This window comes from Pleurodeles waltl, chromosome 4_2 (assembly GCF_031143425.1).
Source record: "Pleurodeles waltl isolate 20211129_DDA chromosome 4_2, aPleWal1.hap1.20221129, whole genome shotgun sequence".
Lineage (NCBI taxonomy): Eukaryota > Metazoa > Chordata > Amphibia > Caudata > Salamandridae > Pleurodeles > Pleurodeles waltl.
Genome location: NC_090443.1, coordinates 520,410,474 through 520,427,706, shown reverse-complemented (window position 1 = coordinate 520,427,706; position 17,233 = coordinate 520,410,474). Strand labels below are relative to the sequence as shown.

Here is a 17,233-nt window from a genome sequence, read left to right as displayed (position 1 = left end):
CTCCGCGGCCAGCACCACCACCTGCACCACGGACAGCAGCACTGCCACCAGCAGCAGCAGCCCCAGTGGGTAGCCGTCTGAGGCTGCAGGGGAAGGGCTGGAGCCTCCCCCCTCCACTGGCAGCACCGCCAGCTGCACCACACCCACCACCGCCACCTGCACTGCGGCCGCCACCACTAGCTGCTCCATGGCCAGCACCATCACCTGCACCGCGAACAGCAGCACTGCCACCAGCAGCCCCAGTGGGCAGCCGTCCGAGGCTGCAGGGGAAAGGCTGGAGCCTCCCCCCAACACTGGCAGCACTGCCACCTGCACCGGAACTGCAACCACTGCACAGCCGGCCCCGTCGGCGGATGGACTGTAGTCATGCATCCATGGTGTGTCATGCATCCTGCCCACAGAAAATCGTGTGGATCTAACATCCAGGTGAGTGCCTGTGACCTTGCACACCCCATGTGCTGCATCACTGGGCACCAAGCCCCCTCCAGAACCAGTGGAAGAAGGCATCCACTCACCCTATCCTTGGCAGGAGGAAGCACACTGGGCACCTAGCCCCCTCCGGAACCAGTGAAAGAAGGCATCCACTCACCCTATCCATGGCAGGCTGAAGCACACAGGGCACAAAGCCCCTTCCAGAACCAGTGGAGAAAGGCATCCACTCACCCTATCCTTGCCAGGATGAAGCACACTGGGCACAAAGCCCCCTCCAGAACCAGTGGAGAAAGGCATCCACTACCTCAGTCCTTGGCAGGATGAAGCACTCTGGGCACAAAGCCCCCTCCAGAACCAGTGGAGAAAGGAATCCACTACCTCAGTCCTTGGCAGGATGAAGCACTCTGGGCACAAAGCCTCCTCCAGAACCAGTGGAAATCTGGCACCCACTAGAGAGACTGTGGCCTTGCACTCCCCAGGACCAAGCAGAGGGCAAACCACCCACTTGAGAGACTGTGGCTTTGCACTCCCCAGGACCAAGCAGTAGGCAAACCACCCACTTGAGAGACTGTGGCTTTGCACTCCACAGGACCAAGCAGTAGGCAAACCACCCACTTGAGAGACTGTGGCTTTGCACTCCCCAGGACCAAGCAGTGGGTAAACCACCCACTTGAGAGACTGTGGCTTTGCACTCCCCAGGACAAAGCAGTGGGCAAACCACCCACTTGAGAGACTGTGGCTTTGCACTCTCCAGTACCAAGCAGTGGGCAAACCACCCACTTGAGAGTCTGTGACCTTGCACTCCCCATCACTGTGGACATGGAGCCCCCTCCAGGAGCAGTGGCGTTGTACCATCTTCCGGCTGAGTTGCCCCCCCTTCCCTGTCCCCTTGAGGTGCCTGTGTGTTTTCGACCTGATGCCCCTGCAGTGTTCTCTCCGTATTGAGGCAGGAGTCAAGTGTGGGCTTGGCCTATGTGTTTTGGCCCGTGGGCCACGGACATTTTGAGTGAATATTGCCCTACCTTTTGTACATATTGTATATTTTGTAAATACTGTTTTTGAAATATTAATGTATTTCTAACTATTTCTAATATAACACTAATTTGACTCAATTCCATTTGTCCTAGCGTTATTCCTGAGGGGTAAGGGGTGTATATGTAATGTTGTTGCATGTGTTTGTGTGTATGGTGTTACGGTGGAGGTGGGGGTGTTGCGTGTTGCATGTGTGTGTCACTCTCTTTCCCCCCCCTCCCCTATGTGCTAGCTGCAGTACTCACTGTGATCGTCGCCGCAGTTGGTACTCCTGGTATATGAGCAGAAACACCAGCATGGGGAAGACCTGCAGCTCGGGCTCCATAAAGTCCTGGTTCTTCCTTGAGTGTCGAGAAGTGAGTGGTTTCCCTTCAAAGTGCTGTTTCCGCCGTGCTTTCGATGGTGTTGGTACCCCCCCCGGAAAAGCTGGCAGATGGGCGGGTTGTGATGGGTTGGGTGGTACATTGTCTTCCGCCTGGCTGTTGGCAGTGACCGCTGCGGTGTTTGTTGCTGCCGCTGTGCAGTCGGAGTGTTAAAGTGGCTGTATCTGTTGGTGGTTCCCGCCGTGGTCATGATTTCATGTTTGGTACTGCCGGCTTGTTGGCGGTATTACCGCCGCTTTAACACTCACTGCCAGGGTTGTAATGAGGGCCTCAATGATTTGATTTGATTTGATTTAGTTTTTTGGAAAATGCTCAAATGCCCTGAGGTGTCTTGGCATTGTTTCTGTCTTTAGGAGGGAGATGCTACCCTAATTGCTAAAAAGCCAGGTTTGAGAGATTTCCTGAAGAAAAGGATTCAGACTGTTCTTCATAGACATGGGAAGAGAGTTCCACAATTTTGAAGTTCCCAAAATAAAACTTCTACCTCCCCATGAGGCTTGTTTAATCTTGGGAATCACTAGAAACTTAGCTATGGATGATCTAAATTTCCTTGACTGTCTGTACCTGGTAAATCTGTCCGCAGATATTCCAGGCCAACATTGTGTAATGCCTTAAAGGCTATGCATAACACTTTAAATTCATTTTTTTTCCAGTGCAACTTGCCCAGGATCCGAGAAACGCTTGATATAATACTGATTGAACTAAGGGATTGACTTTATCTTCAATTTAATTTACAGTCAAAGGCAATATCCAAAGTTCAGACTTTCCCCGCAGTGAGCCCATTTCCAGAGAACACCAGCTTGGTGACCAGAAAGATGTGTCATTGCCTACAAGAAGGACCTACGTTTTTGCAAAGTTAGGCTTTAAGCAATTGACCTTCATCCAGTCTTCAGTCTGCGCCATACAGCAACTAAATCTTGATGCAGTTTCGTCTGGATTACTGGATACCAATGCTACTATTTGTGTATTGTTGGCATACGATACAACGGAAAAGCTGAACAATTTGATTAGTACTGCCAGTGGAGAGACATATACATTGAAAAGGGTAGGGGTCCGCGAGGATCCCTGGGGAACCCCACATAGCTGGCAGATCTGGTCAGAAGTAAATTCCCACATAGCAACATGTTGTACTCTCTCAGAGAAGAAGGATTTCCTTAAGCTAAGAGAGGAATATTTTATTCCAAACTCAGAGAGCCAGTCAATCAAGTTGTCATGGTTGGCAATGTCAAAAGCGACAGACAGATCCAATAAACTCAGAGCAGCCTTACCTCCTCCATCGAGAATATATCTTAAGTCTTCTGATGCAACAATCAAAGCAGTCTCAGTGTTATGCACACATCTGAATCCTAATTGTGTCAAATCCAGATGCTTATTAAGAATTATAAAAGATGTAAGTTCCATATTTAGTGCCTTTTCTAAAACTTTGGATGGAAACCGTAGCTGAGAGATGGGCCTATAACTACTGGACTCTTGTGTATTGAGACTAGGTTTTTTTAATAACAGAAGGATGGAAACTTTCTGCCATTCTAAAGTAAAATATCCAGATGTACTTATCTATTTAAAGATCACAATCAAGTGGGTACTTATAATTTCTAGGACTGGGTGTACACGTTTTGGTGCACAAGGGTCTACGGAGAGCCTGATTTAGTTGCTTTAACTAGGCTTAGAACCAGCTTGGTATTAAGTAGCGAAACAGTGTCCAGGGCAGCAGCACATGCTCCGCTTTCTGCTGGATCATCAGGGGTACTTTGGACTTCGGTTACTAAGGTATTGAAAACATCCTCCACCTTAGTCTGACAAAAATTGTGTATTGCAGAAAGCTTGACTGCAGTTGTTAATAATAGACATCTTTGCTAGACTTTTTATTCTGTTTTTTTGCCCACATGCTTACTAGTAGCTTTAGATTCATTCTATCATTCTTTATTGGCTCATTCATTCTTTAATTACTAAGCTTCAAAGCCATACAATATACATCTAAAAAAGATACACAACTGCTTACATTAGAAATGGGCGAAGATCCAAACTGCAAAGCTTTGTACAATCTAAAAGTATCCTTTTATAGAAATTCTGCATAAGTTTGTACACAAAATGTAAAAATTAGCCCTCTGTTTGCAACCATGCTTTCCAGATGTAAGTGCTACTGTGTGATATATTAGTGCTATAATAGTCATATGGTACAGCTTTATAGCCCACTGTTGAGGGCTATACCGATTGTTAAAGGCCATAAGCCCCAGCTGCAGGACAGGACCTATAACAAAGGAGAGTGCCTTTAACAACTGGTTTAGTCAGAAGCTGAAGGGGTATAAAGCTATTTGAACATTCCACCCACTTAGAATATAATGTTTTTAATTAAAAAGAGAGAAACATGAAGACAAACATTCTAATGCTGTAGCTCCCAGTTTAAACCAGACATTATAGGCCCAGAACTACTACATTCAAAGGAGCTCTCAACATTCCAATGTTCTAATAAATTGTCATGACACCTCTATAATTCTTAATTTCAGGTATTCTAAACAGAAATAGCAATATTCTACCACAGAGAACTTCTGGGTTGTTGTCATAGAATACACAAGATGAAATTGGATCAAATCAGATAAATACAGCATAAACTCTGTGAAATCCTTATAGAAACACACTGGCAGGTTGACCTTTCTAAATTTTACACACAAGGCCTGTCTGGGCTCAAGCGAAATGGCATCTAAATTAGATTCTAAACTCAGAATTATCATACTGTTATTATAACCCCATCAAAATTGCAGGACACACAAAGATCTCTGCAGCAGGTGCCTTAACCCTGTAAGATAATTAAAATGCAGCCTTTTTGTGATCAATTAAGTAAGCTAGAACAGATTGGCTGTCACATTTGCCCTTGTTGCCAATTTCTATGTAGCAGATTTTTTTAAATAAATGTACACCGTTGACTGTCAGACTCTATTTTTCAAGCTCCACCCCTCGAACCTCTTCTCCCTTTCCTCTGCCACATCTTGACTCTGATATTCTGGCTTTCGGAAGTAAATATTTTCCATTTCTAGCACTGCCTTGCTCGACTTATGACTACCAGTCAATCTTGTCACTTGCCATTTTTATTACTCATCATTTTTCCCATCAAGACCCAGTAGTCCTGCTAACACTTTGGTGAAAAGTTAATGAAAATATAACCTTTACTTCTGTCTCTTGCTTTAGTTTAAGACTGTACTTTCTGACCTATTGCGTCACTTCCTGATGCAGGGCGTGAACACAATTCACAAAATGGAGCATGGCATGTGTGAACTACCATGTTGTATGTATTAAAACTCACTAATGTGATCATCTTTACTTCCTTAACACACAGGAACAATCATGGAGGGTGGTTGGCTTTCCTCCTGACTGATGATCACAGGAAGAAGTGTAAACAGGTGATAGTGCCTATGTTTTTGCATTGTGCAGGTGTAAGTGCTTGTGCACACATGCACATATAATAATGCCATGGGGCAGTACCGGTGCTCATAAGCTCTAACAATGTCATGCAAACACAACCATAGTGAAGACCACCATACTTTTAGACCTGATCACATAGTATGCTAACGTATTAAAGAGCAAGTGTATAAAATGGAAAAGTGAAAAACACATACTTTTTTTCCCTCTGTATAACTGTCTGTGAGGGGTAGTTGTGTATGGGGGGCAGGGGTGTGTGTGTGTGTGCGTGTGTGTAAAGGGGCTAGGTGTGTGTCCGTGTGTGTGTGTAAAGGGGCTAGTTGTATGTTTCTCTGTGTGTGTGTGTGTGTGTGTGTGTATCTTTCATTCACTAACAGGTCTCTGAGGCCATGTGTAGTTACCAGATTTATACCCCCATACTCCTTTTTTTAATCAGCTTGACATCACGTCTGGTGGGAGCAGATTGTACTTATATGACCTTCATAATCAGAAACTGGAAGGAAGGATGAGAGTCAAAACCTATTTTCCTACTTTGAACATGTAACATACTATAGAATTGAGCTGGAAGAAGTAAAATCCATGATACTGTGAGATGTATCATTCATCTGTGCCTCTGTAACACCAAGTATATCAAACCTATATTTATTTAGCTGTTTTCAACCAGAGCTTAACTGCTGACTGACAATCGTGTGAAAAAGACAAATTAATGTGAAATGCACTATTTTGATAATGGGTCATTGCAGGAGTTCTGTTTGGATTCCAACAAGGTTAGTTTGTACTTTCTTTCCACAGAAGCACAATGTCTGTGGCAGTCTGCATTCAAATAGATTGGGACTGTTAGGCTACAGCGAAGGTCAGTGACAGAAGAAGCTGCATTATGCTGAGGATAACCAATGGTTAGGCCAGAGGATGAGTAGTAGAGGTCAAGCAAGCAGACACTATCTTCTTTAGATGGGCTAGGATGGGTTTTCTTTGGATGAGATTCTTGATTGATGCCTTTGTGATAGTTCCCATACGTACTGAGAGGTTGGGCGGGAAGGGGTTAATGGATTTTCAAACAAGAGATGAGTTGAATTTGTTAGATAATGAGAAGGAAAGCAGATACATCATGTCAAGAGTGGTATCTTAATGAGAAATAGTAGTCAAAGGTGAAGTATGTAGTAGATTAGCTACAGAAAGTGGCAGGAGGGCATGTTTTAAGATAGGTGGGAAGGCCTTGTGGGGTGGGTTGTAAAATATGAGTGAGTGAGAAATATTCAGCTCATACCTGCTCCTTTCAAGTCTTACAGTGGAAGGGGTCAGCATAAGGGAGAGGATGTCTAAGGGAGGGGAATAGTGACAGCCCCAGTAAAGACCAGGATATTTTGGCTATTTTAGGCCAGATCTCTGAAGGTGTATGACAGCCAGCTGACAGAGATCTTTGTGTATTTGAAGAGGCCCTCTCAGGTCCAGCCTAGGGTCTTTGAGGGTAACACAGTGGTCTTTTGAATTCTTACAGGAAGTATCTGGTTAGACGCTGAGGGTCTCTTAGAATCGTGGCAATGGCATCTATCCTCAAGTGCTGGGGATGTTGGAGTACCAGCTTTGTGTGTTTGATAGACAACTAAAGGCTTCTTAGAGTGAACACTTGTAAATGGTGAATACCCCAAAGTAGTAAATTTACTTTAAAGAGTGAAAGCAAACTTAATGGTGTAGCTTTATTCACGGGTAAGTATACTTTTGTGAATAACCTAAAATTTTCCTATTCCATTAAAGTGACTTAAATTAGAAGAGAAACATTAGTTGCATTCTCTTTGAGATCTCTTCTCTGTACCTTTGTTGCCACGCGACTGATCTCTGTTGCGATATCCACCCCACTGTTGCCGACCCCAACCACGAGCACCCTCTTCCCCTGGAACCCATCCGGGTGCTTGTATTCTCGGCTGTGGAAGTATTTACCCTTAAATCGCTCGATTCCTGCGGGGGCAAAAAATTAGGAGCATTAGAAGTTTGCAAGGAACAACAGCTGCAATCAGTTGTGGATTGATGATGTGTTTTTTTTGTAAAATTCCGACTACTTCATGCCAGATGTTAGAATAAAAACATCAAATATAACACCACCACCTACTACCAATACAACGTCAGTAATCTTAGGTGAGTGTCAAGGTATGCATTTCTGGTCACACCCAAGAACATGCTTGCATTTGTTTTCATTAGGTACAACTAGAAGGAAAAGAAAAGAAGAGAAGTCAACAATAGAGGTCACGCGAGGCCTATGTTATTTAGCACTTTACAGATAACTTACAGTAGTTACTTAACGTGGTTCTCTTTTGTAAAGTGAGAAGCAAGATTCACACGCAGTAGGTATGTAAACACCAACACACGTTACCTTAATTTTCCTCCTCGCTTCCTCCTGGCTAGTGTTACTGTATGTTGAAGGTGTGTGTGTGAGCGGTCATTTATAACGCCTCCCTGGTTCTCTTTCTCCTTCTTTCTTCTAATTTAAGGGCCATATTTATACTTTTTGACTCACAACTGCGCCGACACAGTTGTGCGTAAAAAAATGTACCGCCGGCCAACGCCATTCCTGCGTGCCATGCGGGCGCCTTATTTAAGGAATGACGTTAGCCGGCGCTGCAGACTGGTCTGAGTAAAAAAAAAATCACTAAAACCAGGCAGCGCCGGCGTAGGGGAAAATGGGGGTTGTGCGTCAAAAAATGGTGCCAGTCAGGTCAGAGGCAAAAATCATGCCTCAAACCGGACTTGCGCCATTTTTTGACGCACAACCCCCATTGAAATGACTTCTGTCCTAGCAAAGACAGGAGTCATGCCCCCTTGCCCAATGGCCATGCCCAGGGGACCTCTGTCCCCTGGGCATGGTGATTGGGCACAGTGACATGTAGGGGGGGGCAAATTAGGCCCCCCTATGCCACTTTCTAAAATTAAAAAAATAATAACCTCAACTTACCTGTACTGACCTGGGATGGGTCCCCCCATCTATCGGTGTCCTCCAGGGGTGGGCGAGGGTGGCAGGGGGAGACCCTGGGGGCAGGGAAGGGCACCTCTGGACTTCTTCTGAGCCCACAGGTCCCTTAACGTTTGCCTTGACCCAGGCGTTAAAAAACGGTGCGCATCAGGCTGTGCGCCGTTTTTTAAGGTCCACCCCCTCCTGGGCGTCAAAATGACGCTGGAGTATAAATAAGGCGCACAGGCCTTAAAGTCATTTTTTGGGCGAGAACGCCTACCTTGCATATCAGTAACGCAAGGCAGTTTCCCACCTCCAAAAAATGACACACACAGTGGATTTTTGACGTCCGCGGGGTCGGGCGTCAGAGTTTAAATATGGGGCACGGTTTGTGCCGAATGTGCGTCAAAACTTTTGACGCACATTCGGTGCAAACAGAGTATAAATATGCCCCCTAATTATCTTAATCTGATCTACTCTAATTGTGTTGTGCATTTATAAAACACGTCACATTACCAGTCCTACTAGAGGGTTTCATTGTGCTCTGAAAATCTTTGGACCACATGCATAAGGCGAGTTAGCAGAATGCATGCCTGCTGTCTGCGTATGGGTGTGTGTCGGGGTGTTTATGTTTGTGTGTTCTGATAACACTGCAATTGGAGCACAAGGAGGCGTCGTAAAGAATTCGAGACTAGAGGCTGCAACAGCCAGTAGGTTATAAACGACGCCATAATTCCAGAACTTTCCAACGCAGGTCTAGTATTCTTAGTAGATATTGACAATAATCATTAATTAAAGTAAATGGGTTTAATAGCGATTCATTGAATACAAATTAATTTTAGGTGGGAATTATAAACATCTGGCACGGATTACATCTCCTAGACTTACTTTAGACACATGTGCCTAGTGTGAGACTATTTCTGATATTCAGCAAAATAGTCTAGGGAACAGGTCATGGTGCGTGTGATGATGTGATGTACATGGGACCATAGCTACCCACAAAACAACAAGTCGGAGGGGGGGTAAACTTGGCCGCACTGGGCTCTACACATCTCATAGGACTCCTAAGGTAAACTGTGCTCGAGCCCTCTGTTCCTGGCAATTGAATATAAGGTTTTGATCTTCTGAATCGTTTGTTTCCTTTGTTTCTTGCATGGCTTCTAACGTCATTCATAACAGCTTGAAAGTGATGTAGATATTACATTAGCAGTAATAAAAAACGTAAACAGCAACATTAAAACAGGCATCGTTAAAGCCACTAGGTCTGACCCTGCCTGCCAGCCTTTTGGTTTTTTAATGCTTACTTTATTTAATGACTTCTTGTTGTAAAACTTTATTATTGGGCTGGCCTACAGGGCCCCCACCACTTTTAAAAAATAACATTGGCTAAATACAAAAATATTTTGGTCTCAAATAGCACATATTGTCATCGGAGTTCCTGACACTGAAGGGAATTACTTTATGTGTGAATGTGCTTCTTGCCAAAGGGAAGTATGCTGTCACTCAGAGCGAAGATTCCTGATGGCTGAATTGGGCTATCCCACAGTCCCTTGCTGTACAAGGCAGAAGAAAAATGAGAATGCCAGAATAACAGGGTGGAAGAATATGTAAATGGCACAACAAGAGACCCATGGATGAAGAGGGTTGGCTGAAAGCACCTCTATATACGTATATTTATACTGTTAGTAAATCAAAGGGTAATTACTAATGCCAGACTTACAAAAGAGTCACAGAAATAGTTGGACTGAGACACAAGGATTTTATTGTATAAGAATAATGGATATCCAGGAATTCACTGAGGTGTCTATGAGTGAAAAAGTAGACACAGATGCTCAAACATCAGTCATGAGGTATGTTTGCTCAGTCTTTTGTGAGCTATGCTTCACAACAGCAGTCATCATTACATATCCCAAAACCTGAGAGAGGAAGCATGTGTGGCGGGGTTTTCTCCTCGAATTTTAAGGTATGTTATAAGTCCCTGCCTCTAACTCTACGCCTTCAGTCTGATTACTTGAAATGTAGGAAAGAGCTCAAGTCTTGGGTGTTTAGGAATACTTCTAGTCCTCATTCCTTTCCTATGGGCAGTGGCTTGGCTTGGTTCCCATACTGTTTCCTAGTCCCAAGAAACTGTTTATTGGACGTGCTTTTTATTGGATTTTTTTTACTATAATATAACATCTGGCATTTGTATAGCAAGCAACTATCATTTGTGAAGCATTGCAGCACTTACACTATCTGGAGAGATTACAGAAGTGCTTTTATGTTTGGTTGGAAAGTGTGTGGAAGTAGTAAGATCTACGTGGTACGTGTGGGGGATGATACATGAGGTCCTCATGTGGACTGGCCATGATTCAGGGCATATGTCACTGCTTGTTATGCACACTATTATTTATAGGGTGACAAGAGGATGAACATACATCATACAACATTTATTGATCATAACTGGTGTAAGAAATTTGGTTGTTGACTAGGGTCGGAGCCCCTGGTCAAGCAGCAGCCACAATCCTTGTCAAGGTGAGGCACAAGCCAACTCTAATTTAAACTGTGCTTAACCCTCTGGTAGCTTGGCACTAAGTAATCAGGCTTAGCCAAGAGGCAATGTGTAAACTATTAATGCAACACTTCAAACAGTAATAAAGAGAAACACTTTACACAAAAAGGATCCCACACCAAGTTAGAAGAATAGAGTTATTTTTAATAAAAAAAGCAAGGCCAAAATGACAGACATCCAATCAGAAGAACTGGAGATATGCATGTTTAAAGAATATTAGTGAAATTAGTGAAACTTAATAGTACATGTCCTGCTTTTCAAACACATTGTACCCTGCCCTCTCAGCTGTCCAGGTCCTACCCTAGAGGTGACATATACATTAAAAAGGAAGGTTTCGGCCTGGCAAAAGGTTTATTACACAGATCAAAATGGCAGTTTAGAACTGCACACAAAAAGGCTGCAATGGCAAGGCTGAGACATGTTTAAACTGCTACATAAGGGGGTGGCACAATCAGTGCTGCCGGCCCATTAGTAGAATTAAAGTTATAGGCCAGAGCTCAAGTATTAGCACTTTACTTACTTACAAGTAAATTAAATATGCCAATTTAGTGTAAGCTAATCATGCCATGTTTGAAGGAGAGAGGACACGCACTTTAGCATTGGTTAAGAGACATACAGTGTGCAGAATCCTGATGCCAGAAAAAATGAAGTCAGCAAACAGCAGGATTGAAGGCAAAACGTTAGAGGGACCCACATGAAGGATGCCAGGTCTAATCCCTGATCTATGAGTCATTATATGTTGGGAGGTTACCATCTTTTTCCTTTGGATTTAGGGATCATTTTTTTCTCCTGAGAATTTCACCCTGACCTTTTGCGTGTATCCCAATAAAGATGTTTTAGGTGTTTTTTGGCCTGAATGGATAGTGTGTTTCAGTGATGCATCGATGTTGTATGCAGTTAGGGCTCAAAGCAGTGTCTGAAAGTTGAATAGTCATGTTTTCATTAGCTTCCGAGTTTGCTTTTGTAATTTTGTAATTTCTGTGGATATGAAGTGAATTCTAGCAGTGCTGGCTTGAACTGAAAAGATACATTCTCTGAATTTGGTTTTGTTGAAGTATGGGCCTTTGATATGTAGGAGCGTGTTGGAATGAAGACTGTCTCCAGAGGTGGGTATAACATTTCTGCTAGATGAATCATGGTCTAAATCCTTGGAGTACTAATTGCATTAGAAACCATGCATTTAAAGTGATCCAAGGAGAGAACAGACTCTGGTGCAGGACTGGGGTAGTATCATCCCAAGGTTTAAAATGTAAGAGTAGCATGGCCATAGAGTTATATACCTATTTATATTTGCTGTCATTTCTGTGGTCCTAGGTACAGTATGATTGCCTATTTCAGGTGAGAAAGACCAAGTGTTGCAATGGCTTGAACTCTTTGTTTGACAACAAAGTAGGGTGAAATTCTTCTTAGGATTCTCACCAGATTTGAGATTCCTGACTGAAGTCTACATCTAGAATGACTCTAAAACATTTTGCTGTATCTGGAAAGGGGAGAGGGGAGGTGCATGTTCTATTTCAGCTGGCAATGCTAGGATCTATTGTGTCGGTGGCCAATTTTTTACACTGGAGGATTTTTGTTTTACTTGAGTTGAGTTTAAGATGGTTAACAGTCATCCGACCTTTAAAATTGATGAGGCAAGGTGCCAGCTTTCTGGGTGACATATGATGGAGCCTTGGAAATTGTGTATGATCTTCGTGTCATCTGTGTAATCATAGTAATTAATCTTGAAAGAGTGAATGAATCTAGGGAGAGTATTGAGAAAGATGTTGAAGCAGAGAATGGAGATGGTTTACCTCTGAAGACCAACCATATCCAGATGGCAGACAGTGGATGTTTATGGTGATAGGGAGATGAGGCAAGTCACTCAAAAGCTTTGACAAGAATATTTACATTCATTAGTCTCAATTGTAGTGTTTGGGAATGGTTTTATAGCACGCATGAGTAAATTCTGGTTGAATCAGTGCATTGACCTGTTGGACTCAGCCTGTGCTCTGAGCTCATTCACGATAAAGGTTATAATAAATTCTGTTCTTCTGAATGTAGAGGAGACAGCATTACAGGCTGTGTACGTTTTTTAAATAAAGTTGAAAATTGAAGTGTAAGGCTCCTTTTCTGTTAATTTGGCAGGGAAACATCTGTTTGCTGTTGGTCAGTTGGCAGGATTATGTGCACCCAGATCTTAAACATACTTTCCAAATTACATTTTAGTTAACCTGGCATAGTAGTGAGGGAGGTTTTGGTTACTGTCAGTGTAGCCTCTACGGCAGCTTTAATTGATAGGATTTCCTTGAAGATACTGGGAGCATGAGTTAGTTGGAGAATCCAGATTTCCTGATGTGTGATATTAGTTCTTCAAAGGTTTGCTTGGACAAAATTAGGAGAAAGCATTCAAGAAGCTTGTTTTGGCTGTTCAGGTTTGGCAGTTTGATTGAAGATGTAAGTTATTCAAAAGTATGTCTGAGCTCAGGATTTTGTGCACTTCTTTGGGCTGTTCCAAGTAACAAGAGAATAAGAAACTGAGGCCATTACAAAAGCTTTGCAAGGGTGTGCACCCTAAATTTCAACCTCTGAATATTGATTGGTCAGAATATCAAGGAGAAAATATTAACAGGTAAGGCTAGATTTTCTATACCTAACTCCACACATATGTACTTATGAGCTTCATATATTTTCAAGGTGCATAGATGTGAAATTATGAATAGTAAAGCTACACTTCCCTTAATGGGCTTGATAACGCAAATGTACTGATTAGAAATTATTAATGAATGCTTATTTAATAAAATAAGTAGAAAAATGAATAATACAGAAAATAATGTGCATGTTTGAAATTGCGACCACAGGAAGTGGCCAACAATATTAAAGAAAATATTAAGGAGAAGACTGATGTATGCGTAAATAATGAAAATGTAATGTAGTAATATGACATATTGAAAGATATAACTTATGTTTTATTAATTATGTGCCTTAACTTAGCAATTGTCTGGGCCTAGTCTTACCAGGCCTCATCGCAGAAGCTGTGTTTCTAATGGTAAATGTAAAATGTTGGTGAAAACTGAACTAACAGTGAATTGCCTATTGTTTAACAAAATCTGCTTAGCAAGAAGTCTTCTTGAAAACCAATGGACAGGAGATGGTAGAGTTAGAATTGTAGCAAATGTCATGTAAGCCGGACGAGGTGTACTTTCCCAGGACTTGAACAATGAAGACACTGACTGGAGAAGAAGATGCAACATTTTCGATACCTGACAAGCCGGATGATGAGGACATTGCAAGACGAACCAATCAACAGTCTGAGAAACATGAAATATTAGAATCTATAGATTTGGTGTGTTTTATCCATTGGCTATGTAAATAAATGTGTGACTAAATGACCTATTAGGAAGTAGGGGACAGTATAGGTGACTTTGATATAACACCACGACAGAGGGGAAAGACCTTAGGGGGAAAGAGAGTTTGCTAGAGCAGACTTTATCAACGGTGACTCGAGATTCTGTCATTGGCTCGACTCTCTGACTGAGATCCTGATGTGATGCTGATCGACGGAAAACAATTTATAACAGAAAATTTGGGCACCCCGAGGGCAGACAAACAAAATAGTATTTTTTTTTAAAGTTTGAATGAGAAATTCTATACACACACTTTGAAAGAGCTTTGTCATTGAAGGGAATGTAAGAGATTTCTTTGTGTCATTTGTTTCTGCACTTTTAACACCTACTCACAGCAGGCATTAAAAGGAGGCTCACCTTGGTTACAATGGGTCTCTCAGTGCTGGAGGATTAGCATCAAAAAATGTTATGCTAGTCCTGCAAAGCGACGAACTAGCGTCAAACATTCTGACACTAGTTCTGTGAACGCTGATTTTATTATTGAAATTATTAATGAATATTCATGTATTCTGAGTGTTGAATATCCAGAGAAAATGAAATAATATAGAGAAAATAATGCACGCATCTGAAAGTGTGACCATGTGAGTTGCCGCCAATGTTCACAAAGTATGGCTTATTAATATGAAATATTGAGCTTTTGCTTGATTAATGTAGTAATATGGCATATTAAGGGTTATGCATTATGTATTAGTTGTACTAATTGTATGCTTTAACTTAGCAGAGGTTTTGGCTTAGTTGCACGGCCTCATGTCAAGCTGCATTTCTTAGGCGTTTTAATAAAATGTCTGCTTGGAGAATTAAACTGTGATTTTCCACTATACTGTCCATGTGCTTGTAGCTGAAAACTTTTCTCATGAGAGCCACTTGTTAGAAGATGCTGTACTAGCTAATGCAACATTGTTTTATGTAATGTGTGTGAGACTGACTTTCTCAGGAGAATACAATGGAGAGCTGCAACAATATTGTTACCTGACGAGCAAAATGATGGGAGCATGACAAGGGGAGCCTCTCATCGACATGTGAACAATGTATTAGTAGAAATGTAGATTTGAAGTTTTAGTTTTGTTGGACAAAGTGTAAATATGCGATCCCTTGGTGAATAGGGACTTGGGAAGTAGTTTTAGGAAATCTAACTTAGCCAGACTGCACTGTGAGAAGACAGGCCACTTTGCCCATTTCCCATCTTAAGAAGAGTTGTGCTTAACTTTATTGCTTAAAAGACTTTGCCGTTTCTGAACTTTGATGCTCAATCCTGATGCCTTGCTGACCAGACTGATGTCTTGATGACGAAGACTGTCACAGCTTGCTGATCCAAACTGAGGATAGGTATATTGACTATGATATTGTTTCCTATGTCTATTTGCTTTTGTTTCTAGGTGATAACCGCGCTATTTTGATAGAGCCATCGTTAGATGTTTTTCCAAATTTGTGTGACTACATTGTTTTGCATGAAGCCCAACATGCTAATTCTAATCTGATGTTAGTTAGGGTGCTCACTGATGAAGTTCCCTATATGGATGACAGCTGATGTCTTTTCTTTCCAGAATCTAAATGTATGCAATATCGTTTGCGCAGGTGTTCTTGCTATTAATTTGCATTGTAATCTGAGAATGTGTAGTAGCTCAAGCTTTGATCAGATTGCAGTTATTTTGTCTTTCAGTCAGCCAGTGTGGTTTCTGTATGTTTATCAATTGATTTTGAGATTAATCTCCATGACATTAGCGTTGTTAATATAGGGAAATAAATATTCTAACTAATGTCATTGACTGTTATTGATTATTGGCCTGCATGTACGGGATATATGGTGGGATCACCTTAAGCGTGGTGAAAAGGTTCATCGACCTATTCACATCCCCTTGTGAGTTTACTTATTAAGGTAAGACGCGCCAACAGTTCCCTAACTAGCGCCATGGTGCACCATATATTAAATATGGCGCACACATGGTGGCATTAGGGGGCACTATGTGGGCGCAAGAAAAGTGGAGCTGTACTAGGTGCTGTGCCACTTTTCATAAATATGCCCCTTAGTTTTTAACAATGTCAGAGAGTGGCTTCTTCTTGCTGCCAATTCTCTGAACAACTGAGAACTGATCTTGTTGAAATCTGTGGTGCATAATTTCCTATGTGAGACCCACAGAAGGAGTAGATTTTAGATTTCTAAATTCTTAAGAATGTAAAGGATTTGATTTAGAGCTTGAGGTTAATGGAAAAAACAGCAATTGTTGCTAAAAATGCTGACTTTCCTGCAGCACTGTGATAGTTTGGGGAACAATATTCAGCAAGTGAATTAGTATTTCCCTCCAGCAAACTCTGAACCAAGCCGCAGGCCATCAAAGCCGCCTGACCTGACCTTCACCCACAGCCAGCTCTTACACAAAGTGAGCAAAAATCAGTTTTAGCTGGAGCAAATATCTTAAATCATTGCTGTGTACCCTACTTTCGGCACTACAAACACATGCATTAAAAGAGTTAAGTTGTAATTCTTGTATGTAGTCAGACTGAGGGGCATATTTATAGGCCCCTAGTGCCACCTCACACCACATTACCATAATTTAATATGACGTTAATGTGGCTAAACGAGGCCAAAATCCTCACGCCGTATTTACAGGGAGGCACAATGCATGCTGTGCGCCACCATGTAACCCTTTTCGCTACTTTATGCCTGCACCAGGTATAATGTATGCAAAGGGGGTGTTCCCCCATTAGGGGAGTCAGTAAAATGGTGCAAGGAAATCTATTGGATTTCCTTGCACCATTTATTACAGCATTTTTAACGCCTGCTCAAGAGCAGGTGTTAAAAGGGGGCTTTCATTCTTTAGAATGGTCCCCTATGTACTCAGCGGGAGTAGCCCCATCAGTTTGGTACTACTTCTGCAGAGTACATCAATAGAGTCATTAAAAATTGCTCTATTGCACCCTACCCTGCCCCATGGTGTGCTTTATTTTAAATACAGCGCACACATGGTGGCGGTAGGAGGGTGCTAAGAGGCGCAGGGAAAAGTGGCGCTGCACTTGGTGCAGCGCCACTTCCCATAAATCTGCCCCTGAGGTTGTACTGGAAATCTAAAATACTGGTGCAAAAGCAACAGCA

At 42.3% G+C, this 17,233-nt stretch overlaps 1 protein-coding gene across 5 annotated transcripts in view; it reads right to left on the bottom strand.

The window, feature by feature from the left end:
* Nucleotides 1–17,233, bottom strand: part of LOC138293040 (flavin-containing monooxygenase 1-like) — a 378,358-nt gene that overhangs the window by 116,880 nt on the left and 244,245 nt on the right. For all 5 annotated transcript variants that reach the window (XM_069232027.1, XM_069232025.1, XM_069232028.1 and 2 more), the window contains one exon: nucleotides 7,075–7,217. In XM_069232027.1, coding sequence (XP_069088128.1) covers nucleotides 7,075–7,217 — 143 coding nt within the window. The remainder of the gene's footprint in view (nucleotides 1–7,074; nucleotides 7,218–17,233) is intronic.